The sequence below is a fragment of the Psammomys obesus genome, unplaced genomic scaffold, assembly GCF_907164565.1.
Source record: "Psammomys obesus unplaced genomic scaffold, mPsaObe1.curated_primary_1811, whole genome shotgun sequence".
In the NCBI taxonomy this organism is placed as follows: domain Eukaryota; kingdom Metazoa; phylum Chordata; class Mammalia; order Rodentia; family Muridae; genus Psammomys; species Psammomys obesus.
The window spans coordinates 578,250-603,703 of record NW_026594377.1 but is presented as its reverse complement, the minus strand read 5'-3'; the positions used below and the strand labels follow the sequence as shown (position 1 = coordinate 603,703).

The window sequence follows — 25,454 nt, the reverse complement described above, 5'->3', positions numbered from 1 at the left end:
TTCCTTCCTTCCTTCCTTCCTTCCTTCCTTCCTTCCTTCCTTCCTTCTTTCCTTCTTTTCTTTTCTTTTCTTTCTCTCTCTCTCTCTGTCTTTTCTTTCCTTTCTTTCTATCTATCTATTTATTTATTTATTTATTTATTTATTCATTCATTCATTTATTTATTTATTTATTGTTTTTATGACAGGGTGTCTCTGTGTAGCCCTGGCTGTCCTGGACTCACTTTGTAGTCCAGGCTGGCTTTAGACTCAGAGATCCACCTCCTTCTGCCTCCCAAGTGATCAAGTGATGGGATTAAAGGCAAGCGCCACCGTGCCTGGTTTCTTTTCTGTTTTTTGAGTCTGGGTCTTGCAAGAGACCATGCAGGCTGTAACTCCTGACCCTCCTTCTCTCTCCACCCTCCACAACTACTGTGCTAATGTGTGTGCCCCATTGCCAGGGTCACCTTCAGCCAAGTGCTGGCAGTGTCCACACCAGGCCTGTCACTGCTCCACAGGTAGGGTGTGCTTCACCAGTGTGAGTGGTGCAGGCAGAGGCAAGTGAGTAATGAGCATAGGCTGCTCACTTGCCAGATCTTGGTGGGAGGGACCACACCCAAGGCCACAGCTGACACACAGCCATTTGTGCTGATGGGGTCCTGGTGTGCTGCAGGCAGCGTATGTGTTCCTATCTGGCCATTCTCCATCCTGGTATCATGCCTGGGCTCAGAGCAGGAGTTCTCTCTGAGGGCCCGCACGAGCTCTTCTTGGCAGCTGCCCTGAACACAGCCCAGCGCTGCTTCTGGGAACTGGGCCCTTTCTGTGCAGACATAGTCCCTAGGGCTATAGACATAGTCCCGATGGCAGTGTCACCATCATGCTTCTGCCACCCCTCTGCAGGAAGCTGTGCCAGCCGCAGAGTGCCACCACAGACTCCAGCCCACCCCGAGAACATGGGCGCTCGGCCTCACCCTCTCAGGTACCCACCTTGGGTGGTTAGTGTGGGTCCTAACCTTTGTGGCCAGTGTCCACTGCTGAGCCCACTTCTGCCTTTGGGGGCGGGGTGTGTCTGCAGAATCCTGTGCAGGGGCTTTCCTTCCCACCTCCTGTCCTGCTGGCTTCTCCTGAGGGTGGCCAGCTGTGCGCTGGCGCCCCCATGTGGCACAGCAGATCCTGTGGGTGGCTACTGTTTCCCATAGGCTTCTTGCTCAGCCTAGTCCCCATTGCTTTTCAGAAACGGTCACAGCATGCAGACTTCATCGACCCCCTGGCCAGCAAGAAGCCCCGGATCTCACACTTTACCCAGCGAGCACAGCCCACCCTCAATGGCAAGCTGGGCACCCCCAATGGCCACGAGACCCTCCTGCCCACACCAGGGCCCACTCCCACAGAAATCCTCGCTCCTAGCCATCTGCCCCCACGGCTGGAGCCCGAGAGGACCCATGACCCCCTGGCCGATGTCAGCAATGACCTAGGCCACAGTACCCAGGACTACAAGCACCAGGAGGCCGCCCCAGCCCCAGGCCCACACCTTGGTCAGCCCCTGCTGACGGACTTTTCCCACTCTGAGCGACCGGCTGGCTCCTCCCACACACATAGCCGGCCCAAGAGGAAGTCCAAGAAGCACAAAGACAAGGAGCGGCCCCCTGAGCTCAAGCCCCCCGCCCCGCAGCCTGATGCACCCACCGCCCCTGTGCTGCCCCCAGAAGCCCCAGGTCAGTGCCACCTGGCTGTCTATCAGAGCCTCTGCTGTGAGGACACCACTGGGTCAGGAGGACACCAGCCAGCCAGCTCCGTGCTTGGGCCTGAGGGCTGCAGCACTCAGGCAGGGGTACCATGGAAAGCAGTGCTTGCTGGGAGCACTGAGCAAGCCCTGGGCCAGAGAGGCAGTGGGAGAGTGAGAGGAAAACAGCCATATCCAGGGTGGGAGTCAGCAAGGCACAGACAGATGCACTGAGCCCAGGGAGCAAAGGTGGCTGGGACCTGAGGACACTGAGAAGTGAGACAGAACCTTTTGTGTCAGAAGACCCTGAGAGGGGACCTCTGTGTCCAGGATATGGTGTCACAGGCTCTGTGCTGCCTGTGTCCTTGAGTCCTAAGCTGTCAGGAGGACCCTCTGAACACCCAGGACTGTATATGCTCCCCAGGCACCCAGAGCTGCTTAAAGCCGGCTGAGAGGAGGAGGGGCCACTTCAGGCCCCGAAGTTGGCTGCCACACCTGCTAGGAGCTGTCTGTGAGAGGCAGCCACCACCAAGCTGGGAGAGCTTCATCTGACAGAGGCACTCTAGGTGGTCAGGGAGCCACAGCCCTACCCCAGCTAGAGACAGTGCACACCTCTACACAAGAGCCCAGATAAGCACACACCTGGACACATCACAGACACAACGCCCACCTGTGACAGCCCAGACACAGTGCTCACCTGCGACAGATTACAGACACGGGTGGGCTCCAGGTGTCAGATCCAGCCGATGCCACACAGGACACTCCTTTTTCCTTTGTCCAGCAAGGTCCAGAGCTTGGGCTAAGTTTGCTCCTGCTCAGCAGGCCTCGTCACATGCCTTAGGCCCACTCCCAGGCAGTCTCTATGCTGCAGTGCCATTCTTAGCAGGTTTCCCAAGCCTCCCTCCTGTGTTTTAATTTTTGTGGACAGAGCCAGGGCTTCACACTCTGGGCCCATGTCCTGTGCACCAGCACATGGCTTGTGTGGGGTCCTAAAGCAGGAGTGGGCTAGGCTGAGCATGTGGTTGGAACAGGGTGTACTGCAGGCCCAGGGAAGCAGCAGGTGTAGCCATCCAGGTAGCCCAGGCTCCAGAGCGACGCTGTTTCAGAAAGCCAAGTAAATGGAGCAGATGGCTGGAAAGTAGTGTTCTGTTGGTGTGCAGCCTCGTGCCCAGGCTCTGCCTGCACCTTGATTACCCTTCCGAGGCTCCAGCAGCTGATGCTAGGTTTGGTCTGGGAGACTGTGAGGAGGACCCCTCCTGGCTGCTTCAGCCTCCAGTGTGCACCTTGCAAAGGACAGTAGAGTCTGACTGGGGCCTCAAGTGAAGCTGGTATCAGCAAGGTTTGCAATCCATCTGCAGTCAGAGGAAGCACAGCCTGCCCTTTCGTCTGGGGGGGTCAGGGTCTGTATCTCCAGCCCACTGCAGGTGCACGCTGCCAGACTCTGGCTGAGCTCTGGGCCTGCCTATTGGCCACTTTTAGACAGACATGACGGGGCTATGTGGCTGTGGACTGGACAGTGGGTTTCTGCTCTAGCCAGCTGGTCTTGGTGCATTGCTCTCCAGGTGTGAATGGAGCCTGTGCCAGTGTCCCCACATCCTCTTCAGAGACCCCGGACTACTTGGTGTAAGTATCTTGCCTAGGCTGTGCCCAGGCCCAGCCAAGCCCTGCCTGGACCAGGTAACTGCCATCCACTGTGGCCCTTAGGCTCCAGCAACCCTTGTTGTCCCTCAGGAAATACCCAGCCATCTCGTCCTCAGAGCAGCGTCAGAGCTACAAGAACGACTTCAACGCTGAATACAGCGAGTACCGCAGCCTGCACGCGCGCATCGAGCAGATCACACGCAGGTTCACACAACTTGACGCACAGCTCCGGCAGCTGAGCCAGGGCTCCGAGGAGTACGAGGTACTGCAAGCACGAAGCTGGCAGGGACTCATGCACAGGGTTTGGCCACGAGCTTCTCTGGTGGGGCCTGGGCCAGGTTGGGTGCCAGGGTCAGGTGTGTGACCTGGTGGGTCCCAAATCAGGAACAATGGGGCTAGTGCACAGGCTTCTGGGACATCCACTTGCCTTTCCCTCATGTGGCTGTTTCCGCCTGTTTCCCCACATGTCGCCTGTCCTCCTGGAGCATTAGACAGGCTCAAGAATTACCGAAAGGCCACGGTGCTTTCTGACGCTGTGCCCTGCCTGTCTAGTTGGTTCCTTCCAGAGCGGGCTGGCACCTGGGGCTTCCCCAGGTAGGACATAATTAGTTCTCCATGTTTACCCCCAGACAACGCGTGGGCAGATTCTTCAGGAATACCGGAAAATCAAAAAGGTGCGTGACGCAGAACAGGTGCTGAGGGGGAAAGCCTGCCTGGCTAGGGCCGCTGGGTAGATGTTGCCTTACCTGCCCCTTGTTCTTCGCAGACCAACACCAACTACAGCCAGGAGAAGCGGCGCTGTGAGTACCTGCACCGAAAGCTGGCGCACATCAAGCGGCTCATCGCAGAGTATGACCAGCGGCAGCTGCAGGCCTGGCCCTAGCGCCAGTGGGCAGTCCTGGTGGCTCCACTTGCCTTTTCTAGTTTTCTATGAACTCGGCCCTTTAGCTGCCGCAGAGACCGTCTATTTTTGTACCTTTTCTACTCCGTGCCTCCTCCAAAGCCCACGCCTCCAGTGTTAGAGGCTCCAGGGAGAGTCAGCAGCGAGTACTGGGCTTGCTGCCTTCGGATCCTCAGCTGGCAAGGTGACTGCCGCTTCCTGACTGTGCCCAAAGCCCTCAGCAGTGGCTTCAGCAGCATGTGGTCTTCAGCCCCCTACACACACCTGTTGTTCATGTCACACTGAGGCTGTGTGGTCCTGTATTGCTGGCCTTGTTCTGTCCCTCCATCCATTTGTGGGTTCTGGGGTCCACCCTGTTGGGTTCCCACTTTGGGGACCCCTGAGGGTGACACCTTGCTTGCCTTGTCCAGGGCGCAGGCCTGTGGCCCCCCAATTGCTGCTTTCTTACTGTGCCTCATCTCCTCATACCCCAGATCCTAGGGGCCATTGGTGTGTGCTTGTCTGGGTCCATGTCTGTGTGTGAGTGTGAGTGGTGTCAGTTGTTTGAGTTGTGCACATTCAGAGGGAAGCCATTCTGGGAAAGTGGTGGGGGCCACAGAGTCACTGCTGCCCATAGCTGCAGGGCCAGGAGAGAAAGGCAAACACAGATGTGTACTTTTTAAACCGTGAGGTGTCTCCGGATGGCTTTCAGAGAGCCGACTTCCTAGAGGCCCCTGCCTGGTCGGGTCCCACCATACCCAGCTCTTAGCTTTCCTTGGGGATCCCTGGAGTCCCCAGGCCCTCGAGGAAACCAACCCTTTGTGTTTCACTAGCTGTTGGTTCCTATATGGGTCAGGGCCAGATCCTGCAGTGTGCAGGCTCTGGGGGGAGGGGTTCCCAGGGCGCCCCTCTCATCCTGAGTGCTCCGTCCAGGGCTATCTGTTGAATTAGTCTGTTTGGTTGTCTTGTCTGAGATTTGTGATGGAAAGGAAGGGCTACGCTCTGGGCTTGGGGTCCTGGTAGGCTAAGCATGGTCTAACTTATTGGTCGTCTCCCCGGGCCTCTGAACTGTACTATGGAGAAAGTCTCCTTTGAGCCATGGACTTGGTGTTTACAGTCTTCACTTTTGCCAAAACGTTACAATTGACAGGAGAGGTGGTGCCGAAAGAGCCTTACTGTGTCCTCTACAGTGAGCAGAGCCGCCGGCTTTTAAAGTTTATAATAAACCTGATGGACTCGAACTCCGCTGTGGCTTGTGCATAGCACTGTGGGGTGTGGGGTGGCCCCTGTGTTGAGATGAGGGCAGGCAGGCTGGGTGTGGGGGCCAGCTGAGAAGGACTCTCTACCCAGAGGGAGGGGGGGGGGAGACTGCTGGAGCCTGACACCCTGTTTTGAAAGCAAGAGCCACGTGTGGTGACACATGCCTTGAAAGCCTTTAATCTCAGCACTCTGGAGGCAGAGGCAGGGGGATCTTTGAGTTCAAGACCAGCCTGGTCTACAGAGAGCCAAAGCAAGCCAAGGCAAGCCAAGCCAAGCCAAGGTTACACAGAAACCTGGCTCAAAAAACAAACCAGTGATTATAGCCAGGTGTGTGTGGTGCTGCAGGCTTTTAATCTCGGCACTCAGGGAGGCAAGAGGCAGGGGGATTTCTGTGAGTTTGAAGCCACCCTAGTCAACAGAGTGAGTTTCTAGGACAGCCAAAGCTACACAGAGAAACCCTGTCTTGAAAAACAAAAGACAAACGAGGTGATGTGCCTTTTACAGCTGCCAGAGTCCAGCCAGCACCCGAAGCCATGGAGGCTGAGGGGTAGGCTCACCGCCATCAGCCCCTGGGTCCAAGCAGACAGTGGAGGCTGGGCTTGAGCTCAAGGTAGAGTCTCGGCATGTTTGTTTTCAAAGGGAAGAGCCAGAGGCAGCCCCAACGGAGGGCCTCCCTCCAAGCCTTGGCCGGACTTCTGACAGAAGTTCTGAGAGGGCGGGCTGAAGGAGAACTAGGTGCTGCTGGGCCGCTGTGTACCCATCACCTGGGAACTGAGTGGCCATGCTCTTCCATTGGTATCCTGGAGCCCAGGGCTCACGCCCTGTTCCCAGGGCCCTTCCAGCCAGAACTACCGTTCTGCCCCATCTCCCTTGCTCTAGGATGTCGGCCAGGAGGCACCTTCTGGGGACTGAGTTTTCTCTCCTTGGCCTTTCCGGCTGCCCAGCACTGAGCCCCTTGCCCAATGTCCCAATCGCAGCCTTTCAGCCTCAGCCTGCCAAATGCTGCGATGACAGGTGTTGGGCACCAAGACCGTTTCATTACCTTAAAGAGACTGATTATATCATCTGCCATTTCTATTGAAGTAAACCACAGAAGACAGAAGAGAGCCAGCAGCCTTTATGTGCAGCCTGCTCCCTACTATGGCCCTCTGCCCGCAGGTCGGCCCCCTGCATCTCCCTGAGTTCTACTTCGGAGAATGCAGGGCACTCTGCTTGTGGTTCTCCCTTAACAGTCTTCTCTTCACACATCAAATGCCCTCCCAGCAACCTCCTCCTCCGGGAACCCGGCCTGGGTCTCTTCACCGAGATGAACTCAGTCCCCCTTTCTGCTCCTTCCCTTCGGAGCTGGTTCAGGTTACCTAAAACAACGACAAAAAAAATCTTGGCACCCACAAAATGTGGCCCCTTTCTCCCTTCCGTGCAGACATTGCGGACAGTCCACCTTTTTGACCTAGCTCCAACGGTGGAAAGTTTCCGCTAGGAGGAGGCCGCTTGTTTTGGAAAGTTCTGGAGTCGCCTCCCCCGCCTGCCGCCGGGTTCCCACGTTCCTTATCGCTGTGCCTGCCCAGGGGGAGGCCACGCAGGCATGGCCATCCTGTCCCCTCCCCTCGGCCAGGCCGTGCTGGCCAGTGCTCCCGGCTGGGGGGTTGGGAGCGGGCGGGGCCTGCAGGCGCGCGGCGCAGCTTCCAGGTCCCGGGCCCCCGCAAAGGCCCCTCAACCAGCTACGCCCCGCCCTCCTGGCGGTGGCCGGCTCTCATTGGCTGCCACGTGACGGTACGAGGGAGCACAGCGAGCCAATGCGCACGCCGCTTCCGGCCACCTGGGGCCGGAGCACCTCCAACCTAGGCTGTAAGCTACGCCCATCATGGGCGTGGTCTGGGCGTGGCCTCAGAGCTTTTCTCTCCTGCCCGCGCGCCCTGTGGTCCGCGCTGTTACCCACCGCCGTCTGAGCTGACGCCAAGCCGGTGAGTGCGGTCCTGTCCTGGGGCGTAGGGCGGTATCCCGGGTAGTGATCCCGTGCTCACCAGCTCTGGCCCGTAGCTCGCCGCGATGGAGCCCGCCGCGGAGATCCTGGTGGAAAGCCCGGACGTGGTCTACAGCCCCGAGGCCATCGAGTCGCGCTATGAGTACCGGACCACTCGCGTCAGCCGCGAGGGCGCCGTGCTGCGGGTGCGCGCGGGGCGCGGGCGGCGGCGGACAGCGGGAGCCCAAGGCCCCGCGACTCACTCCCCACCCACCCTTAGGTGCAGCCCACGACTACTCGCTTCACCTTCCGCACCGCCCGGCAGGTGCCCCGGCTCGGGGTCATGCTGGTCGGCTGGGGCGGGAACAACGGCTCCACGCTCACAGCGGCGGTACTGGCCAACCGGCTGCGCCTGACCTGGCCCACGCGCACAGGTCGCAAGGTGGGGGCCGTAGATGCGGGAGGGGGGAAAGGATGGGGAGGACCCCGAGGGGCGGGGCCGGTTGAGGAGGTGTGGGTGACCTGATCCCCAACCCCCACTCAAGACCGGAGCAGAACCGAGCGCCGGGGCCTGCGGAGGCGGGGGCGTGGCCTATGGGATCTGCCGGTCTCTGAGAGCCTGGCCCCACCCCCCTCAATACCTTGTTCCGTTGCCATCCCCCCCAGGAGGCAAACTATTATGGCTCGTTGACCCAGGCGGGCACTGTGAACCTGGGTCTGGATGGGAACGGCCGGGAAGTGTTTGTACCCTTCACTACGCTGCTACCCATGGTGGCCCCCAACGACCTGGTGTTTGACGGTGGGCGAAGCCTCCGGGTCGGGTGGGGGTGTGTGTGGGAGGGCCCAGGGTCTGGTGTAAGAGTGCCGCCGTACAGGCTGGGATATCTCCTCGCTGAACCTGGCCGAGGCGATGAGGCGCGCGCAGGTCCTGGACTGCGGCCTGCAGGAGCAGCTCTGGCCCCACATGGAGAACCTGCGTCCGCGGCCCTCCGTCTACATTCCTGAGTTCATCGCCACCAACCAGACTGCACGTGCGGACAACCTCATCCCTGGCACACGTGCGCAGCAGGTGGGGCCCTCCACCCGCTGGCAGGGTTCACTGTTAACTGGCCACGTGGTCCCTCCGTTTGGCTCCCTACCCCACCCCACCCACGTTCTGGGTGTCCCAAGCCTCTGGACAAGGTGTGACCTCGGTGAACCTGCGGCCATTCCTTCCCCATCCTTTCCCAGTTGGAGCAGATCCGGAAGGACATTCGAGACTTCCGGTCCAGCGCAGGATTGGACAAGGTCATCGTGCTGTGGACCGCCAACACAGAGCGCTTCTGCGAGGTGGTCCCGGGTCGCAATGACACCGCCGAAAACCTGCTGCGTACCATCCAGGTGGGCACACCCCCGGGGCCCCTGGGGGTCAAGGCCGTTCCCGAAGCCTTGTCTGACTGCCTCTCTGCCCTCAGCTTGGCCTAGAGGTGTCACCATCCACACTCTTTGCCGTGGCCAGCATCCTAGAGGGCTGCGCCTTCCTCAACGGGTCCCCCCAGAACACACTGGTGCCCGGCGCCCTGGAGCTGGCTTCTCAGCGCCACGTATTCGTGGGTGGCGACGACTTCAAAACAGGCCAGACAAAGGTCAAGTCTGTCCTGGTGGACTTCCTCATCGGCTCTGGCCTCAAGGTATCTGCGGGCTTCCTGAGGTGCTGGGAGGAAGTAGGCCGGAGCGGAAGGCTGGCAAGGGTGCCGAGCGATTGGGCGGGCAGAGCTGCATCTGCCGTCTCTGTGATCACGCAGACCATGTCCATCGTGAGCTACAACCACCTGGGCAACAACGACGGGCAGAACCTGTCCGCCCCGCTGCAGTTCCGCTCCAAGGAGGTGACGAAGAGCAGCGTGGTGGAGGACATGGTTCAGAGCAACCGTGTGCTCTACGCACCTGGAGAGGAGCCAGACCACTGCGTGCGTGGGCCCGGGGAGGGGGGAGAGGCCCGCGGCCGGGGGGGTGGGGAGGCCCCGGGGCAGCTGCGTGTGACCCGCTAGTCTCCACAGGTGGTGATCAAATACGTCCCGTACGTGGGGGACAGCAAGCGCGCGCTGGACGAGTACACCTCCGAGCTGATGCTGGGCGGGACCAACACCCTGGTGCTCCACAACACCTGTGAGGTGTGACCGGCGGGGCGGCCGGCAGCGGGGGGGGGGGGGGGGGGGAGGTGTGGGCGACCCTCATCACACCCACGCCAACCCCTCTCCAGGACTCCCTCCTGGCCGCGCCCATCATGCTGGACCTAGTGCTGCTCACGGAGCTGTGTCAGCGCGTGAGCTTCTTCACTGACTCGGACCCCGAGCCTCAGGGCTTCCACCCGGTGCTGTCCGTGCTCAGCTTCCTCTTTAAGGCCCCGCTGGTCCCCCCTGGCAGCCCGGTGGTGAACGCGCTCTTCCGCCAGCGTAGCTGTATCGAGAACATTCTCAGGTGGGCCTGACGGAGGGCGAGGCCCGGGGCGATCCAGTCTGGGTGGTCCTGCTGAGCCTGCGCTGTCTCTGCAGGGCATGTGTGGGCCTCCCGCCCCAGAACCACATGCTGTTAGAGCACAAGATGGAGCGCCCAGGCCTGGGCATCAACCCAGAGATGGCGGCCACCAACCCACTGCCCAGCAAGAAGGAGGCCACACCTGCTGCCACCAATGGCTGCACCGGGGATGCCAATGGGCACGCGCAGGCGCCGGGAGAGGTGTCTACCACTTGAACCAGGCGATCCTTCTATCCCCACCCCCTTAACCACTGTGCTCCCGACCTTGCCCAAGAGAACAATAAAGGGTCCTTGGCAGACAAGCTTCCTGTGGTATTTTATAGGGTCTCAGTGTGTATCTCAGGCTGGCCTCTGGGATTAAAGGAGTGTGGCAGTGAACAGGTTGCACTGCTGGCTCCCAGTTTAACCTCCAGCCAGCCCATTTGAGCAGGAATTGAGACCGTTGCTACAGGTCAAGTGAAGGACACCAGCAGTACCAAAAAGACAAAACTGAATGGCGTTTATTGGCAGTGGCCCCGGCCCAGCCCCGTGACAGCACACAGGTCGGAAGGCCCGTACTTTTCTGAGGTCCTTGCGTTTCTGTGTGTGTGTGTTTAGAAAAATGAGAAAGTCCTTCGTGGGGGCCCTGCCGGCCGTCCAGGCTGGGCTGGCCAGGAGTCCGGGTGGCAGGGGCGTGACCCGGGACCTTCCCAGCAGGGCACTGGGCTCAGGCCAGGGCTATCACACGCTCATGGTCGTGCCGGGGGGAGTACTGCGGAGAGAGGGCGTCGCGCGGGCGCTGCTCAGCTCGGGCCAGGGCTGGGGCCCGCCCTCCCGGGGACAGGGAGAGCCCGGGAAGGGTGGGGAGGAGGGAAGGTGCCGCGGCCGCCCCCCCACCTGGCCCGCCGCGGTCACGGTCTTGCTCTGGCCCCGCGGCCGCCCCGCCGGGGTCTGCCCGCCAGGCCCCTCCGGCCCGCCGCGGCCGCGGGTGGGGAGTCGACGCAGGCGCTTACGCTTTCGCTCGGGAACGGGTGCAGGAAGGTCCCGGCGGCCGCCATCTCGCCGTCGTCGCGCGGGGTCCCCGGGTTGGTGCTCAGGCCGCCCACGGCGCCGGGGGAGCTCTGGGGGCGGCGCCGGTCAGCGCGCGGGTCCCCTGCCCCGGGCCACCTGCCCCCGCCCCCCCAGCATGCAGGCCCTCACCTTCGGCAGCCCGTCCACGTCACCCGAGCCTGCGGGAGGAGACAGCAAGCAGGTTGAGGCGCGGCGCTCCGCCAGCGCCCACCCGAGATCGTGGGGGCGGGGGCTCCGCGCCGCCCCTCCCCATGGCGGAAAGGCGCGCGCGCCGCCAGGTGGCGCCCGGCCACTCACCCAGGGATCCGTTCACGTGGTGCGGCTCCATCGTATTCATGGGGGCCATTGAGCCCTCAGGGCCGAGCGGGAACTGCGGGCACAGGGCAGCGTGGGGCTCGGGCCGGCCGCCCCCCGCGGGGTCCCCGTCGGGCGAGGCGCACCGGCCCCCACTCACGTTCGCCCTGCCGGCGCCCGGCCCGACGGTGTTCATGATGGTGTACATGTTCTCGCTGGAGTTGGTGGAGTCTGGGGGGACAGCAGAGGCTGCGTGGGTGGGTGTGTGGAGTGGGGGACCCCGCCCACCTCAACCGGCATGCTCCTTACCCCCAGGGCTGGGCATGATGGGTGTTCCGGGGGCACCGCCGCCTCCTGCGGGTCCCTGCATGGAGACATGGGGACCGACCGTGAGGCAGGGCTTCCCCAGCCCGTACCCTGCAGGTCCCGCCACGGCCCCGCAGGGACTCACCGTGTAGCTGCCTGGAGATGAGGAAGAGTACGGGATCTGGGAACAGGCAGCGACAGCTGTGAGCAGTCAGTGGCAGGCAGCCAGCCCGAGCCCTCCTTCCCCAGGTCACCCTGTCTGCCACTCACCGAGTTACTGCTGGGACTGGCCCACGGGCCACGCACCCCCGGACCCCTGGAAGAGATGGGGGCGCTGCAGCAGGCCAGGCATTCTGGGCCCAGCAACCCGTCATTCCCTAGGGCTAAGTGGCACTTTTGTCCTCAGTTTACCCTCTAAACGGTGGAATAAACAACGCTCAGGTTGTCGGTGAACACACAGCCTGCCTCAGCAGTGGGTCTAGCTGGGTGACCACAAGCCTGAGCGTACCCCAGGGCCTTACATGTTCATGGACGGCAGGGCCTGGCTGGTGGCAAGGGAACTGGGTGGGGGCCGCATGCCAGCTCCGTACCCCTGTTGAGGCAAAGCGTCAAGACAGAAGGAATCCAGGGTATGGCCTCTCTGTCCCCCAATGGGTTGGCCACCCCTTACCTGGGCCCCAATACTGGCCATGCCCCTCGGAGGTGTCACCCTCTGCATCGGGCCTCCCAGGCTGGGGTGCCCTGGGCAGAGACACAAGGAAGGGTGCTCAGGCTTGGGCATTCCCAGGCTTGGACACCAAAGCTGCAAGGACGGATGGGTCCTGTGGAACAGCACTGAAGTGTCCGTCACTCACCCTGTGCACGGGGGGAGGGGTCCATGGCACCAGCGATGAGGGGCTGCGAGCCAGGGAGGCCGACAGGAGTCTGTGGGGTGGAGCACGGCACTGAGTTGGGGGACACGCCCCCCCGCTGCCCCCCACCCCTGGCAGCCTTGCTCTGAGCACCCTCTCTCACCTGGCCTGGCATCCTTAAGGTTGACCGGGCGCTCCCTGGGAACCGTGGTGACATGAAGGGCTGGAAGAGGTAAATGGGAGTCAGGAACCTTCAACTTGTAAGAAACCCTGTTCTTACTATGCCGGGGGAGGGGGGCCTCCAATCTTACTAGCCCCCTGCTGCAGAGCCAGACTGCAGACCACAGGCAGCTGGCACAGGTGCCAGCTTGTGTGAGGGCCACTACCTGGCCTCGGGGCCGTCACTAGGGCTTGGGAGAGAACGGAGGCACAGCCTGTAGCAGGAGACGGCATGGAGGGTCCACGGACCCCCGGCCGTCACTGGCTGTGTGACAAGGTGCATGCATGTTCACCCCGCTGTGGTGACAACCCTTCCACCGAATTCTAGCCTGCAGCCTACCCTACCTCAACTATGGAGACAAAGGAGCCCCAGGCAGCCATACCTGAAAGAAGCCGGGTGCCAGAGGACCCGCCGCCATTGCGTCATTCGGGGCCATGGTGCCCATCACAGGGCTGGGGGCTGCGGCTGTGCTCTGCAAGGAGAGGAGATGCGAGGATGGGGAGAGCCACGCCGGTGACTTTCTCTTCATCTCCGCAGACAGCCGGGGGCCGCTGTCACCAGTCAAGCTGGACTAGAGAAAGGGGAGGCTGAGGTGGGGGGCCAGCAGCCACACCCCACACCGCTGCGGCCCCTCACCTGACAGGCCTGTGTCCTGGGGGCAGGGTGGCACTCTGCCGACCCACAACCAAATACATGCCGTCGGTCCCGAGCAAGGGCCCCTTCCTTCCTGGTCCTGCACCGCGCACGCGCCCCCGGGGGAGGACAGGGACTCCGGTGGTCAGGGACCAGGCTTGACAGGCCAAGTCCGGGAGCCCTCCCAGGCCACTCTGCTGCCTGCTCCCGTGCTGGCGACACAGGGCAGGAAGCAGGAGGGGGAGAGAGGCCCAGCCTGGGGTCGGGATGGAGAAGGGGCCCTTTCTGCCGACCCACTCATCTCATGGTCTTCCCAGGCGGTGGACACGTGCCCCTGGTGCGGAGCTGGCTAGCAGAGAAATGCTTATGACGCTGGAGGTTCCTGGCTTGACCTCTGGAATGCTCAGAGCCAGGTCCCTGCTAACCTTGTCTTGCCACTCTCAGAGGTCGCTGCAAGACTCTAGTTGAGACTCTGGTCTAGCTCCAGGGAATAAGTGACAGGAGCCCACAGAGACAGCGCACTGGCAAGCCCCCCACACACACACACAATCACTGTAATCACAATGATTACGGCCAGAGCCCCCAACACCTGGCATATCCCCAATGCCCAAGCCCTTCACAGCAGACCAGACCGGCACTGCGGGAGGGCAGCCTGAGCGGGAACTCTCCCCGCCCCCGCCCCGTCAATCATCCCCCAGCACCACCGGCACCCGCCCGCGTTACCATGACGACGGGCAGGGCGCGCTCGCGTTTCCAGGAGACGCCAAGGTCCGGGCTGGAGGCACCGGAGCCTAGGACCTGCTTGCTCTGGCCCCGCCCCTCCGACGCCCATGCTGCCATGGCAACCTGCGCCCCGGCACTGAGAGGGGCGGGCGGGGGCGGGGCGCGAGGACCAGGGCCTGTCTGGCGCCCACTCTGCCAAAGGGAAACTGAGACCAGGGAGTAGCTACGCTTTTAACCCTACATCCCAGAGGCGGAGGCAAAGAGACCTCTGTGAGTTCTAGGCCAGCCTGGTCTACATAGGAGTTCCAGGCTAACCAGGACTACTTAGTGAGACCGTTTTAAACAAAACAAAAAAATCCAGGGGGCTGACTAGATGGCTGGCGGGGGGAGGAGGGCTAAGAGCACTGGCTGCTCTACCAGAGGAGCCACGGCTCACAAGCCTCTGTGACCTCAGTTCCGGGGGATCTGATGTCCTCTTCCGGCCTCCACAGGCACCAGGCGCCACGCGGCGCATAGGCACACACGCAGGCAAAACACTCATACGCATGAAATAAAAATTATTTTCAAAAATAATAAAGAGCATAATGACGCACGCCTTTCATCCCAGCACTCAGGAGGCAGGGGCAGGTGGAGCTCTGTGAGTTCGAGGCCAGCCTGGTCTACAGAGCTACACACAGACCCCGGCTCAAAACAAACACGAACAAATGAAGTGGCCCAGAATCCAGGCCCCTGGAGACTCACGTAGTCCTGGAAGACTTTGGCCTCGCTGGGGTGTTCACAGGCTTCCCTGCGGTCTGGTGCCGCACAATACAGGTCCCAGAAGACGCTGTGGGCAGCGGAGAGAACACATTGATCCCTCATACCCCCAAAGCTCCCTCCCCCCTCCCCCCAGCTCAGGCACATACCACCACCAGGAGTGCAGGAAGCCAGGAGGCTCACCCAGGGTGATGTTCTTCTCCCAGCGGATCTGTGGGGGAGGCAGTGAGGACAGGCACCCTGGAGGAACCCAGCGACCCTGCCAGGAACAAGCTGTCCAACGCGGGGCGGGGCGGGGGTGGGCTGGGGGACCAGAGAGGACAGAGGCTCACTCACCTCAGACAGAAAGGTCTGCGCTGACTTCTGGGCCCCGATGTGCAGCAGGTACTCATAGACATACAGCGCGAGCCTGCAGGCATGGTGGCAAACGGGTTCAGGCTGTCAACAGGGCCCCGTGAAGCCTGGCCCACCAAGCTGTGGGCGGCTCCCCCAGCACTTCATCTAATCTACAAAGCTTCACTCACTGCCCTGTACTAGATCCTTAGAACCACCAGTCGCAGAAGACAGCTTCAACTCATTGATCTGTGGCAGCCAACTCCTACACATCCATCAATACCCTACCCAGACGCCCCTCCCAAGGGCCTGATCTTTCTCCTTATCCAGTGGTAACCATAACCTTCTATTCCTGTAGACTACCCAATGGCCCCTCCTGGGTGGTGAGTGCAGAGGCAGAGGTGTGATTGACAGTAACCGCCACCCCCCGGGGGGCCGCCGCCCTCACCACCAATGCTGTGGCGGAGCCTTCTGCAAACCCCCTGCTCCGTGGGTCAACATGGTGGGCTAGGCCATCCCACCGGCCAGCCTCCCTCCACAGCAGCTGCCATGGCCAGGGTCACCCCCTCACTGGGCGCTGGCCCCTGTGACTTACATATGTGTCTTCTGGGTGCCCCACTGCCCCAGCAGTCCAAAAAGGAAGGCTAGAAGGAGACAGCAAAGCCAGGTCTCCAGCGCGCTCCTGTCCCTTCTCCCATCACGGCTCAGATCCGAGCCCCTTACCCCGCAGCTGCACTCCAGTGTCTGAACTCCTCCCTTGGCTATCCCCTGCCCCAGGGCCTCTGCCCAGGCCTGTGCCTCTCAACTCCAGGGTCAAGGGTCTGAGGTGTTCCTGCCATACCCAACTCTGCCCATGCCCCACTCATCCTATTGTCTCTGACAGCAGGGGGTGAGTGGGGAGGCGAGAGGGGGAGGGAGACAGACATAGCTCCTGAGACCCCACCCACTGACTCACTGTCCTGGGTCAGCCAGCTCCTCAGAGGCCCCAGTTCCCCTGCAGCAGAAAGCAAGCACACAGAGGGACTATGAGAGGCCAGGGCACACGCCAAGCCCTTCCTGCTAGAGGGGCTGAGTGGCTTGGAGCAAAACCCCAGGCTGGGCAGCTCAGACAGCCCGCTAGCTGGCTCCTGTGGCCCAAAACATCACCGCCACTGCCACCATAATTATGGGAAATTACTGTGCAGGCCACCCCTGCCAGCACCCCTCAGACAGCCTGCTGGGAGCCAACAGTCCAGCTGGCACTCCACTCACCATCTAACTTGTCGCCAGTCCTGCCACAGCTTTCTAGTGACGCTGTCACCCTGTCCAGGGGAAGGTGGCTGTCCAGAGAGCCACCTCAGCGGCTGGGCAGCCCCAGATGGGCTCGTGCATGTCAACACTCACACACCCCGACTTCTACAAGCTCCACTGAGGCGCCAGCCTTCTCCTCACCACCCAAATGCAGGCCCTCCACAGCCGGGTGGGCAGCAAGCAAGCACTGCCCATCCCTGCAGCTGGCTGCTCAGGCCTAGACATGCAGGACTCCAAGGCACTACTAGTCCCTGAGGGGACAGAGGACAGAGTACAAGATGGCCAGGAAGGTGGAGGCCACAGCTGGTGAGGCCTAGGTACAGGCAGGATGACCCCTCAACCCACTTCTCACAAGAGAAAAGCAAGGCTGACCAGCCAGTAATTGAGACAGTGGGGCTGGGAACTGAGGCAGGGCCACCGGCCTACCCTCTCTGTGGGGACAACACCACTTCAGCATAGTGCTGAGAAGAGGCCTGGGTCTGGGGGCCTCATCTGCCAGGATCGGCTCCCACCAGGCCTCCCGCAAGCCCCGCTCCCTGACTTTGCTTCGTGGTGAGTCCCAAATATGCACTCAGACTAGGTCTTGCTAAGTAGCTGGACTTGGACGGGAGATCCTCCTGCTTTGGCCTCCCTGCAGCCACACTAGTCTCAGGACTTCTGCCAATCAGTGGCCAGCCCTGCTCCCTGCCCGCTCCTACCACAGGCCTTTGCCACACACCCTCTTCACTCTACCCCTCTGCCCCCTTCCCAGCCTAACCTGAGGTGCCTGCTGTGCCTTGCTGCATGACGGGATTCCTGCTTCCTGGAGGGAGCTTCCTCTCTGTTACCCCAAGTCCTCATACCCGCCCCTACTTAGCACAGGCTGACTATGTGAACCATTCCCAGGCTGGGGACTCAACGAACGGGTCGGGGCTCCGGGGAGCCAGCCAGCCAGCCCTTGCTTCCCACATGGGCACCAGCCCAATGGCAGGAGCCAGTGAGTTTCCTGACCACAAATGAGGCCTAACTGCAGCCCAGCAGGGGAGGCCTGAGGGGCCAGCCTCACAGGGCGACCCAGTGACCATGCTGGGCCAGGTGATCCCATACCCAGAACTGCGCTGGGCAGCCTGCGTGTGTCCTCGCAGGCTTTCCCACAAGCCTGGCCTCCACAGTCACACTTCAAATTTGAGTGTTGGGTCCCAGCACACTTCCAATGCTCCCATCCTCACCCACGTGCACAGCCACCCAGGGAAGGAAGGTCAGCCCCGGCGGGTGCCTTCAACGCAGGGTGGTGCGAGCGAGAACATGCTGCCTCACCTGGGACCCCTGGGTGGCGGCCGGACACACGTGGTCAGACACCAGCCTGAGGCTGTCCCGTTGCTCACAATGGACAGTGGTGTCTAGCTTGGGTCACATGTGTCCATGCAAACCTCACCATCTCGGAACCCCAACACCTCACGTGCAATCTCCTCAAACCTTCAGCCACAATGGACCCCACGTTCCCGTTTCAAATCTCAAGCTTCGGGCTTGTGTGGGTGGGAATGGGCCCCACGGTCTCCCGGCACACCCTTAGGGCACACACCTTGTCAGGTCTGTGTGCCCCAAAAGCCCCGGGGCCCCGCACCCCTCGGACGCTGTGCCTGCCCTGGGCCGCCTGTGACCGCTCCAATCCCACGTCCTTCTGCCCTCCGCCACACCAAGGACTGCTTACACCTCAGTCCCGACCTCGCACCCCAAACAACTGCCGAGCGACCACAGCACCTCCTCAGGTCTTGTCTGACCCCCTGATCTCCTGTCCCCTCAGGTATCCTGAGACCCCAGGGCCCCTTGGATTTCTCAGCTGCAACCTCATGCTCATACCCTCTGTATCTCACGTGACCCTGAACCCCTGGAACTCAAGGACCCTAATATATTCTGCCCTTTGTGTCTTCCGTGACCCCAACGCACCCTCATGTCTCGCACGCCCATCACACACCCTTCTGGTCCCGCGTGACCCCGTGAGCCCCTTGGTCTCGTGTGTACCCCTGAAATCCCGCACCATTCTGCTCTCCGGTAACTCCACGAGCCCTACGGATGTCGCGCGTCCCCCCGAGCCTCCGCACCCTCTGGTCTCGCGTGACCCCAGGCCCCCGGTCCCGCGTGGCCCCCGCGCCGCGCACTCACTTCTCCCGCGCTTGGCCGTCCGAGGGCGCGCAGCCCTTGCCCGCCTTGCCGTACATGCTCCGCACCTGTCAGGCGCGCGTGGCCATCGCCGCCCGCGCCCGGGGCCCCGCGGCCATGTCCGCGCGGGAGCTGCGGCCGCGGGTGGGTTCTCGCCGCGCTGCCCTCCGCGGGCTGTTCCGGGAAGCGCGCCACCGCCACCGCGCGTTCCCGCCGCTCTTAAAGCGGCGACGGCGAGCGCGCGGGTGGGCCCCGCGCTGGGAGCGCGCACGCGCAGAGCCCGCGGGGGCGGCACTGCCCACCAGCAGGCCGGCGCCGCTCAGCAGCCCCGACCGTACCCCCCCCCCGCGGAGACACCCCACGCCGGCGGCACGCTCCAGCAGTTGCCTTCCTGCAATCGCGAAGCTGAGGCTTGGAGGCTGACGGCGGGCTCCCGGCCCACCTCGGCTGCGGGGCTGGGCTGTGCGTCGCTGGGCTTCGACTCCGGCCACGCACCGGTCTTCTGGGCTCACCGTGCACGCGCCCAGGACACACTGCGCGCCAGAGGCAGCGCTGCCAGCTGTGCGGACCCCACCTTTTTCTTTTGAGGGGTCCATGCAGCACAGGGGAGCCTCGAAGTCAGGAACAGCGGAGGATGACCTTGACTTTCTGACCCTCCTGCCTCGGCCTCCCGCTGCTGGAGGACAGGCCTCTGAGCGTGGAACCCGGGTTTTGTGCACAGACCAACTGCATTTTGTTTGTTTCTGAAACACTGTCTCTTCACTCGGGAGGCAGAGGCAGGAGGGTCTCTGAGTTCAGGGACAGCCTGTTCCAGGACAGCCAAAGACACCGTGAGCCGCTATCTCAAAGTCGGAGCGAAACAAGCGGCTCACGCAGACCGGACTGACTCCAGTCCCTGTCCCTAGGGCAGTCTCCCTCAACTGGTAGTCCTCCGCCTCCTGCCTACAGAGACACGGGGGCACGCGGGGCCGCGGAGCGTGGGCGCCGGGGGGAGAGCTCGCCGGCCCCACCGGGCCGTCCGCCCCGGAGCCCCGCGCGGCGCCGCCACAGGCTCGGGTTTCCTGGGGGCGCGCGGGCGCGGTGCCTGCAGCCCCGCCGGCCGGGGGAGCAGAGCGGCGGAGGCCCCGAGCTCGGGCAGGCCCGGCGCCTCCCCCCGCAGGCTGGGCGGACGCGGCCTCCCATTTCCTGCCGGCCGCCCCTCCCCCAGCCCCTCTCCCCCGCGGCCCGGCCGCTGCGGCGCCGGGGAGGCCGTCGGGGCGCCGGGGCCAGCGAGCATGAGGCGCGGGAGGGGCGCGGGGTGCTCCGCGCGCGGCCTTCCACCCCCCTCTGTGTCCCCAAAGCCTGGAGCTGCCCAAGACTCCGGGTTTCCGCTCCCTCAGCCACAGATCTTTGACCCTGTGTCGTCGCCCACCCCCGAACTATTTATTGAGCGCCTGCTGTCTACCGGGGGCCCAGTGGGGAAACTTCGCCACACGCGGAGAGAAGTGTCCGCCAGGGAAGGCTGGCCGGAGGGAGGGAGGCAGGGAGGGAGGGAGGGGCCGGGCGGCGGCGGCTCGGCGGGCTACGGAGGAGGGCGGGGGCGGACGCGGGGAGGAGGGAGAGGAGGCGGGGGCGCCCGCAGCCCTGAGGGCCGCGAGGAGAGGCTCTGCGGGTGGGAGCCGCTGCACCGTCGCCATGGCAACAGAGGCGCTCCCAAACGCGGCTAGGAAAGTCGGGGGAGCTAGCACCCAGGACGCACACCCAGTTTGGGCACAGGCGGGGGCCCGCCCACGTGAGGGAGAGGAAGGGAAGAGAAAGGGTTGGCGCTGAAGGACGGGGAAGGGGTGCGCAGAGAAGTCACAGCCAGTGCAAAGGGTCTGGGGCACACGCGAGGTTAAGGGCAGAAGCACCCGCGTGGGAGAGATTTATTTCCAAAACCACCACGGGAGGCTGGTGCGGGCCTCGGAGAACAAGTCCCTTGGGCCCGCGAGATGGCCTGAGTTCCAGCCGCCGGCCCCGCGGGCGGACACTGTTGACTAATCTTGTGACCGCCCTCGTACAGTGGCTCGAGTGCCCCCCCGCAGAGACTGGAAGGAAACGTCCACTAAAAGGAAGTGATTCCCTCCAGTCCGCCCATCCGGCCCCGGGCCTGGACTAACGGGTGGACGGCGCTTGAGAGGCCCCTCGCCTGCTCCCCTCGCGTGCGCGCGGTAGGAACCAGTCCGCCAGGCGGCTCGGGCTCCGCGAATGACACCCCTGTCCTCCAAAGCCCAACCCGTGACCGCCCTCTCCAGCGGAGAGGCCGGCTCCGCCGCGCCCCCGCGTGGCGGGCACGAGAACTGCGGGCCTTCCTCCCTCCTGCCACTCCACCCTCCCCGCCGCCTCTAGCCTCCTCCTGTGCCCCGTCCCCCAGGTCTTCCCTGCCCCTTCGAGAGGTCCCGAAACGCCTTGGTGGTCACGCTGTCGTGACGGCTGGCGCCCCGCCCCCCCGGCCCCGGCGCGGGGAACCGGAGCGGCGGCGGGCGCTGCAGCCCCGCCCAGCTGTGCGTAGGAGGCGGCACAGCTGGAGCGCGGCTGCGCTGGGAGACTGCTTCCTCTCCGCAGCTGCAATTATGGGTAATTTTCTAAGTGCAACACGAAAATTAAAACCCAAACAACACCGGGAAGGGAGCAGCCGCAGCTGGCGCACGCGGCGAGCTCGGGCTGCGCTGGGGCCTGGGGTGGAGGAGGAAGGGGTCCTGGGGGCGGCCTCAGCCTCTCGGGGTCCAGGGTTCCCAAAATAGGGGTGCTGCCTGACCCCCGAGGGCAGTCCCGCCGGCCGCCCAGCTCTCCGCCCGCCCTTGAGGACTCCTGAGCCGCGCAATGCTTGGCTCACTGCGGGACGGGGCTGTTCTGGTGTGTGCGGGTGCCCGCAGCACCGGGCCCGTCGTCCAGCCGCACCCCACCTCGATGCCCAACTCTGCTCCAAACACCGGGCTTCATCTTTTGCTGGCTCCTTCCTCCCACTGGCTGGTTCGTCTGCAGAGGAAAGAGCAGGCTCAGAGTGACGAAGCACCGGCCTGAGGATGCGCAGCAGGCACCAAAGACACGGGCCTCACTTGGGGGGTGCTGGTAATGCGTGGCGCCTTCACAGCTCTCGTCTGTAAGAACTAAGTGCTTGCTGAGCGAATGAGCCAGCACCCCCTTCTCCTGCCCCGCCATCAAGCGCCCTCCAAACAGCCATGGGCTGTGGTTCCAGATGCGGCCACTCGGTGGCAGCAGATTCCCTAGTCCAGGGTACGGGGTGACCCGTGGCCTGGCGCAGAGTCGGTCAGGGCTTCCAAGTAGCACTAACATTTTTACTCATTGAATTATCTCACCGCAGAGGGCAAAGTCCGAGGGCTTGTGTAGGTGCCCGGAACTCGCCCTCAGGGCTGGGGTCACAGGCCCGGCTTAATTAGCTGTTTTGTGGGCGCTCCGCTGATAGGAGCGCCGCCTGCTCCTCCGGAGGACCCTGGTTCAAGGCTTAGCGCCCACGTGACCGCTCACAAAGGTTGTTAGTCCTAAAGGGATGGGAGGAGAAAGACGGTAACAATTCATCATGGCCACCCTCATTAAAGTAAGGTTCTTCACTCATGTACACGGGCCGCCTCCGCCCCCCAGAAGCCGAGATTGGAGAGGTCAGCACTGACGTGAGGGACACACAGCTTTCAGAGCCCAGGGGCAGGGGGGGTTCGAAGCAGGACATAAGGCCCTCCACGGGCTCTTGCAAAAAGACACGGCTGAAAGGCGCCGGAAACTGGGCAGCCACAGGCGACCATCTAACCGTGCGACCCAAGGGGAGGCCCTCAAGATGCTTATAAACGACCTTTTGAAGCAAAGACGCCGCTGCCATTCCGGGAACAGGCAGTACAGAAGCATCTGTAGTTAAGGTCACAGATGGGACATGGCGCAGTCCTTGAGGCACAGAGGTTTAACCATAACAGCAGAGCCTGGTTTATCTTCTCTGTAAGACAGACCGGCTGGATCTTCACTGTAACTCGGGCTCCAGGGGGTCTGCCACCCTCACACAGACATGCACACAAGCAAAACACCAATGCAGGTAAAAGAAAATGAAAGCTAGCGGTTTACCATCACTGCATTGCCCTCAGCCCAATGGTGAAGATTTTGCTGTGTCCGTTAGGTGTTCAATGAATATTCCAAGGGGCAGGGAGATCTCTCTGAGACGGAGGCCAGCCTGGTTTACAGAGCAAGTTCCAAAACAGCCAGGGCTACACAAAGAAACCCTGTTTAAAAAAAAAAAAAAAAAAAAAAAAGTTCACTCTTTCCGGAGGTGAACACAAAACCTAGGCTCGGTGTGTGGCTCTGGTGGTACATTGCTTGCCCAGCATGCACCAGGCCCTGGACCCCACCCCCAGCACCACGCCTGCTAACCATCGCTGGGGACAGGGCCCCCACTTTGCACATTCTGCCGACTGGTTAGACCTGCAGTAACTGCGAGGAGATGGGTCCTAATTATCAAAAGCTACGAGGGCCCCTGAATAACCAGTCATCCTGTACGCAACTGACAGGTGAATCCTTTCGCCCCCGCAAACAGGGAGCTCAGAGCACTAAGCCAAAGGCTCGGGAGAGAATGCGCAGCCTTTAACAGCGTCGCTCACGTGGTCCGGCCGCAAGTCCCTTCCCACACCTGCTCTGCAGACTCGCGGCTACGGCAGGGGATTGGACTCGCTCTTCTGGCCTCCTGGGACACGCACACGCTCACACATACAAGTTTTTAAAGTCTTTTTGGAAAGGCTCGGGCCACTGGACATAAATGACGAAAGGCCTTACTTCCCGGCGTCTGGACAGCTCGGTGATCGCGCACTCACAGTGCAGATGGGTCGCTGAGGTCCAGGCCAGCCCTCAAGCGCGCACGAACCCACGCTAAAAGCTTCCGGTCCCGCATCCACGATCCTCCGTGAACCCAGGCAGCAGTGTCCGCACAGCTGCGATCCGGACCTCTGAGTCTAGACCTCAGTTTCCCCGTCTGTGAAATGAAGGCGATGTGTGGCTGCACCCTGCGCGGCGCCCTCAGCCCCTCCCTGGGAGCCCAGGCTCCTCGTGTAGCCCAGGCTGGCCCGTGTAAGCTGCCGTCGGGTGTGCGCATGCTCCGGCTGGTCAGGGCTGTCCTCCAGCCTTCCGTCAGCAATCCCACGGACTCCCACACCAAAACGCAGCGCTGTCGGGGTGCGCTATGGTATACACCCGGCTTCGGTCATGCCGCATTTCCCCACAAATGGCTCTTCAAATTCTGAGGGCCTCTGCAAACACCGGAGCTGGCCGGGAAATGACCCTTGTGAGGCGAGAAGGGAAGCCCACCTCAATCGCTGGGGCCTGGCCCAGGGCAGTTGATTGTAGCCTTATTTAAGCACAATTTTGGGGGAAAAAATTCTGATGATAATTAACCCAGTCTCTTGTAGAGCAAAGCTTTGGGCGCGTTTGCCTTGGAAGTCTTCACAGAGCACACACGGTCTCTTCCGTAGAGATGGGTTCTGTCGACTGAGACACAGAATGCCCAGGATTAGGCTCTGGGGCATGACTGAGACTCGCATTAAACGGGGGATTCAGGCGAGGCCTGGCCGAGCAGACACCTAGGTCACCCGGCTGCAAACACACCCACTCCCAGCCTGGGCGGGCCGCAGCCGCAGGCCACTTCCGTTGGGGAGAGCCTGCTGTCCCTGCTTTCCCAGGGCTTCTTTGGGAGCACGAGGCCGTCTGGGCTCACAGACTTCCCCATGGGCGGCAGCGCAGGCCCTGCTACCCCAGCACTGGTGACGCAGAGGCAGGAGGACGACAGTTCCAGGGCGATCTAAGCTACACTGTCTGAACACGTAAAAATCAATTTACCTCTAATTTCCTTGGGCACTAGACACGGGGTTTGCAGGTCTCAGACGCGAACGCAGCCAGAGTGTGTCGGTGTCACCCTCATCAGTGACTGACTCTCAGGGTCCCCAGGCACCCAGCCCACCCCCTGGTCTTTGCTTGGTCAGCAGCCTGGCCCACAGCCAGCCCCTTCCTGTGGAAAAGAACGAAGTGTGCCCATGGCAGACTCCTCGTGGTCCCTGGAACCATCACAGGGAACCGGGCGACACAGGCTGCTCCAGTACAGGGGCTGAAGGGACACTGGGACAGGAGGCTCGGTGCTGAGGGCTCAGTCGATCTCTATCACCATCTGCAAGGGTCTTGGGAGGATAGGTGTGTGTGTGTGTGTGTGTGTGTGTGTGTGTGTGTGTGTGTACCCACACGTGAGCGCCTGCATCTGTGTTGCTAGCATCTTGCAGAGGTTGGGGGAATCTCCCAATATTTCTGAAAGCTTCAAGGGTGTCTGAGAATCATTGGAGATTTGGGGGTGTCCCTAAAATGGGACTTTCTTTGGACCACCAGCTCCCAATAATGACACTTTAAATAATGACACAATAAAGAGCCTTTTTATTAATTATGGAAGTTTGGCCTTAGCTTCAGCTTGTGCCCAACTTATCTTAAACTAACCCCTTTATATTAATCCTCTTTCTGCCAAGTGGCCCCGTTACCTCTCAGCCCTAGTCCTGTCACTTGTTTCTTCCAGAGTCCAGCAGGTGACTATTCCTCCTCGGATTCCTTCTCAGAATTCTTATCTCTCCCGGAAGTCCTGCCTCCCTTTCCTTCCCTTGTTACAGGCTGTTCAGCTCTTTCTTAAACCAATTGGAGGTCAGGGGAGTATATGTTTACAAAATATCGTGCAGCAAAAGAATAACAAACAATACCAAGGTCTGGCCAGAGACACGCTTTCCACAGTGCACAACGATATTACCCTGCGTCTTCCTCTTTTGGCCCAATAAAAGGCTCTTTCTCTATCAATAAATTATATTCAATAAGAACAACTATAAAAACTATCATGTAAGAATTACATGCATAACATC

General features: G+C 61.7%; 3 protein-coding genes across 9 annotated transcripts in view; 2 read left to right on the top strand and 1 right to left on the bottom strand.

Moving 5' to 3' along the window:
- Ell (elongation factor for RNA polymerase II) overlaps nucleotides 1-5,461 on the top strand; it is a 47,589-nt gene extending 42,128 nt beyond the window's left edge. The window contains exons 7-12 of the mRNA XM_055618803.1: nucleotides 877-955; nucleotides 1,211-1,691; nucleotides 3,262-3,322; nucleotides 3,431-3,602; nucleotides 3,970-4,014; nucleotides 4,107-5,461. Of these exons, the coding sequence (XP_055474778.1) occupies nucleotides 877-955; nucleotides 1,211-1,691; nucleotides 3,262-3,322; nucleotides 3,431-3,602; nucleotides 3,970-4,014; nucleotides 4,107-4,223 (955 nt within the window). The 3' untranslated portion in view covers nucleotides 4,224-5,461. The remainder of the gene's footprint in view (nucleotides 1-876; nucleotides 956-1,210; nucleotides 1,692-3,261; nucleotides 3,323-3,430; nucleotides 3,603-3,969; nucleotides 4,015-4,106) is intronic.
- A 1,882-nt stretch (nucleotides 5,462-7,343) lies between these two features.
- On the top strand, nucleotides 7,344-10,262 carry Isyna1 (inositol-3-phosphate synthase 1). The gene is made up of 11 exons (XM_055618716.1): nucleotides 7,344-7,444; nucleotides 7,521-7,649; nucleotides 7,724-7,885; nucleotides 8,110-8,242; nucleotides 8,319-8,512; nucleotides 8,674-8,823; nucleotides 8,898-9,113; nucleotides 9,228-9,392; nucleotides 9,483-9,596; nucleotides 9,686-9,903; nucleotides 9,978-10,262. The coding sequence occupies exons 2-11, from the start codon at nucleotides 7,530-7,532 to the stop codon at nucleotides 10,174-10,176; spliced, it is 1,671 nt and encodes a 556-aa protein (XP_055474691.1). The 5' UTR covers nucleotides 7,344-7,444; nucleotides 7,521-7,529; the 3' UTR covers nucleotides 10,177-10,262.
- A 171-nt stretch (nucleotides 10,263-10,433) lies between these two features.
- Ssbp4 (single stranded DNA binding protein 4) lies at nucleotides 10,434-18,733 on the bottom strand. Of its 7 annotated transcripts, none has more exons than XM_055618723.1 (17): nucleotides 18,559-18,733; nucleotides 15,722-15,770; nucleotides 15,130-15,202; nucleotides 14,943-15,052; nucleotides 14,779-14,863; nucleotides 13,064-13,153; nucleotides 12,625-12,684; nucleotides 12,465-12,534; nucleotides 12,281-12,351; nucleotides 12,132-12,202; nucleotides 11,881-11,926; nucleotides 11,756-11,791; nucleotides 11,614-11,668; nucleotides 11,308-11,535; nucleotides 11,140-11,168; nucleotides 10,837-11,060; nucleotides 10,434-10,711 (listed from the first exon to the last, which is right to left on the bottom strand). In XM_055618723.1, coding segments are annotated over exons 2-16 (1,236 nt in total). In that variant the 5' UTR covers nucleotides 15,724-15,770; nucleotides 18,559-18,733; the 3' UTR covers nucleotides 10,434-10,711; nucleotides 10,837-10,850. The 7 variants fall into 7 exon arrangements, with proteins under 7 accessions (XP_055474698.1, XP_055474695.1, XP_055474697.1 ...); XM_055618720.1 differs by lacking the exon at nucleotides 15,722-15,770 and having other exon boundaries at nucleotides 11,308-11,380; nucleotides 11,465-11,535; nucleotides 18,559-18,730; XM_055618722.1 differs by lacking the exon at nucleotides 15,722-15,770 and having other exon boundaries at nucleotides 11,308-11,380; nucleotides 11,465-11,535; nucleotides 14,943-15,004; nucleotides 18,559-18,727.
- Between the last annotated feature and the right edge of the window lie 6,721 nt (nucleotides 18,734-25,454).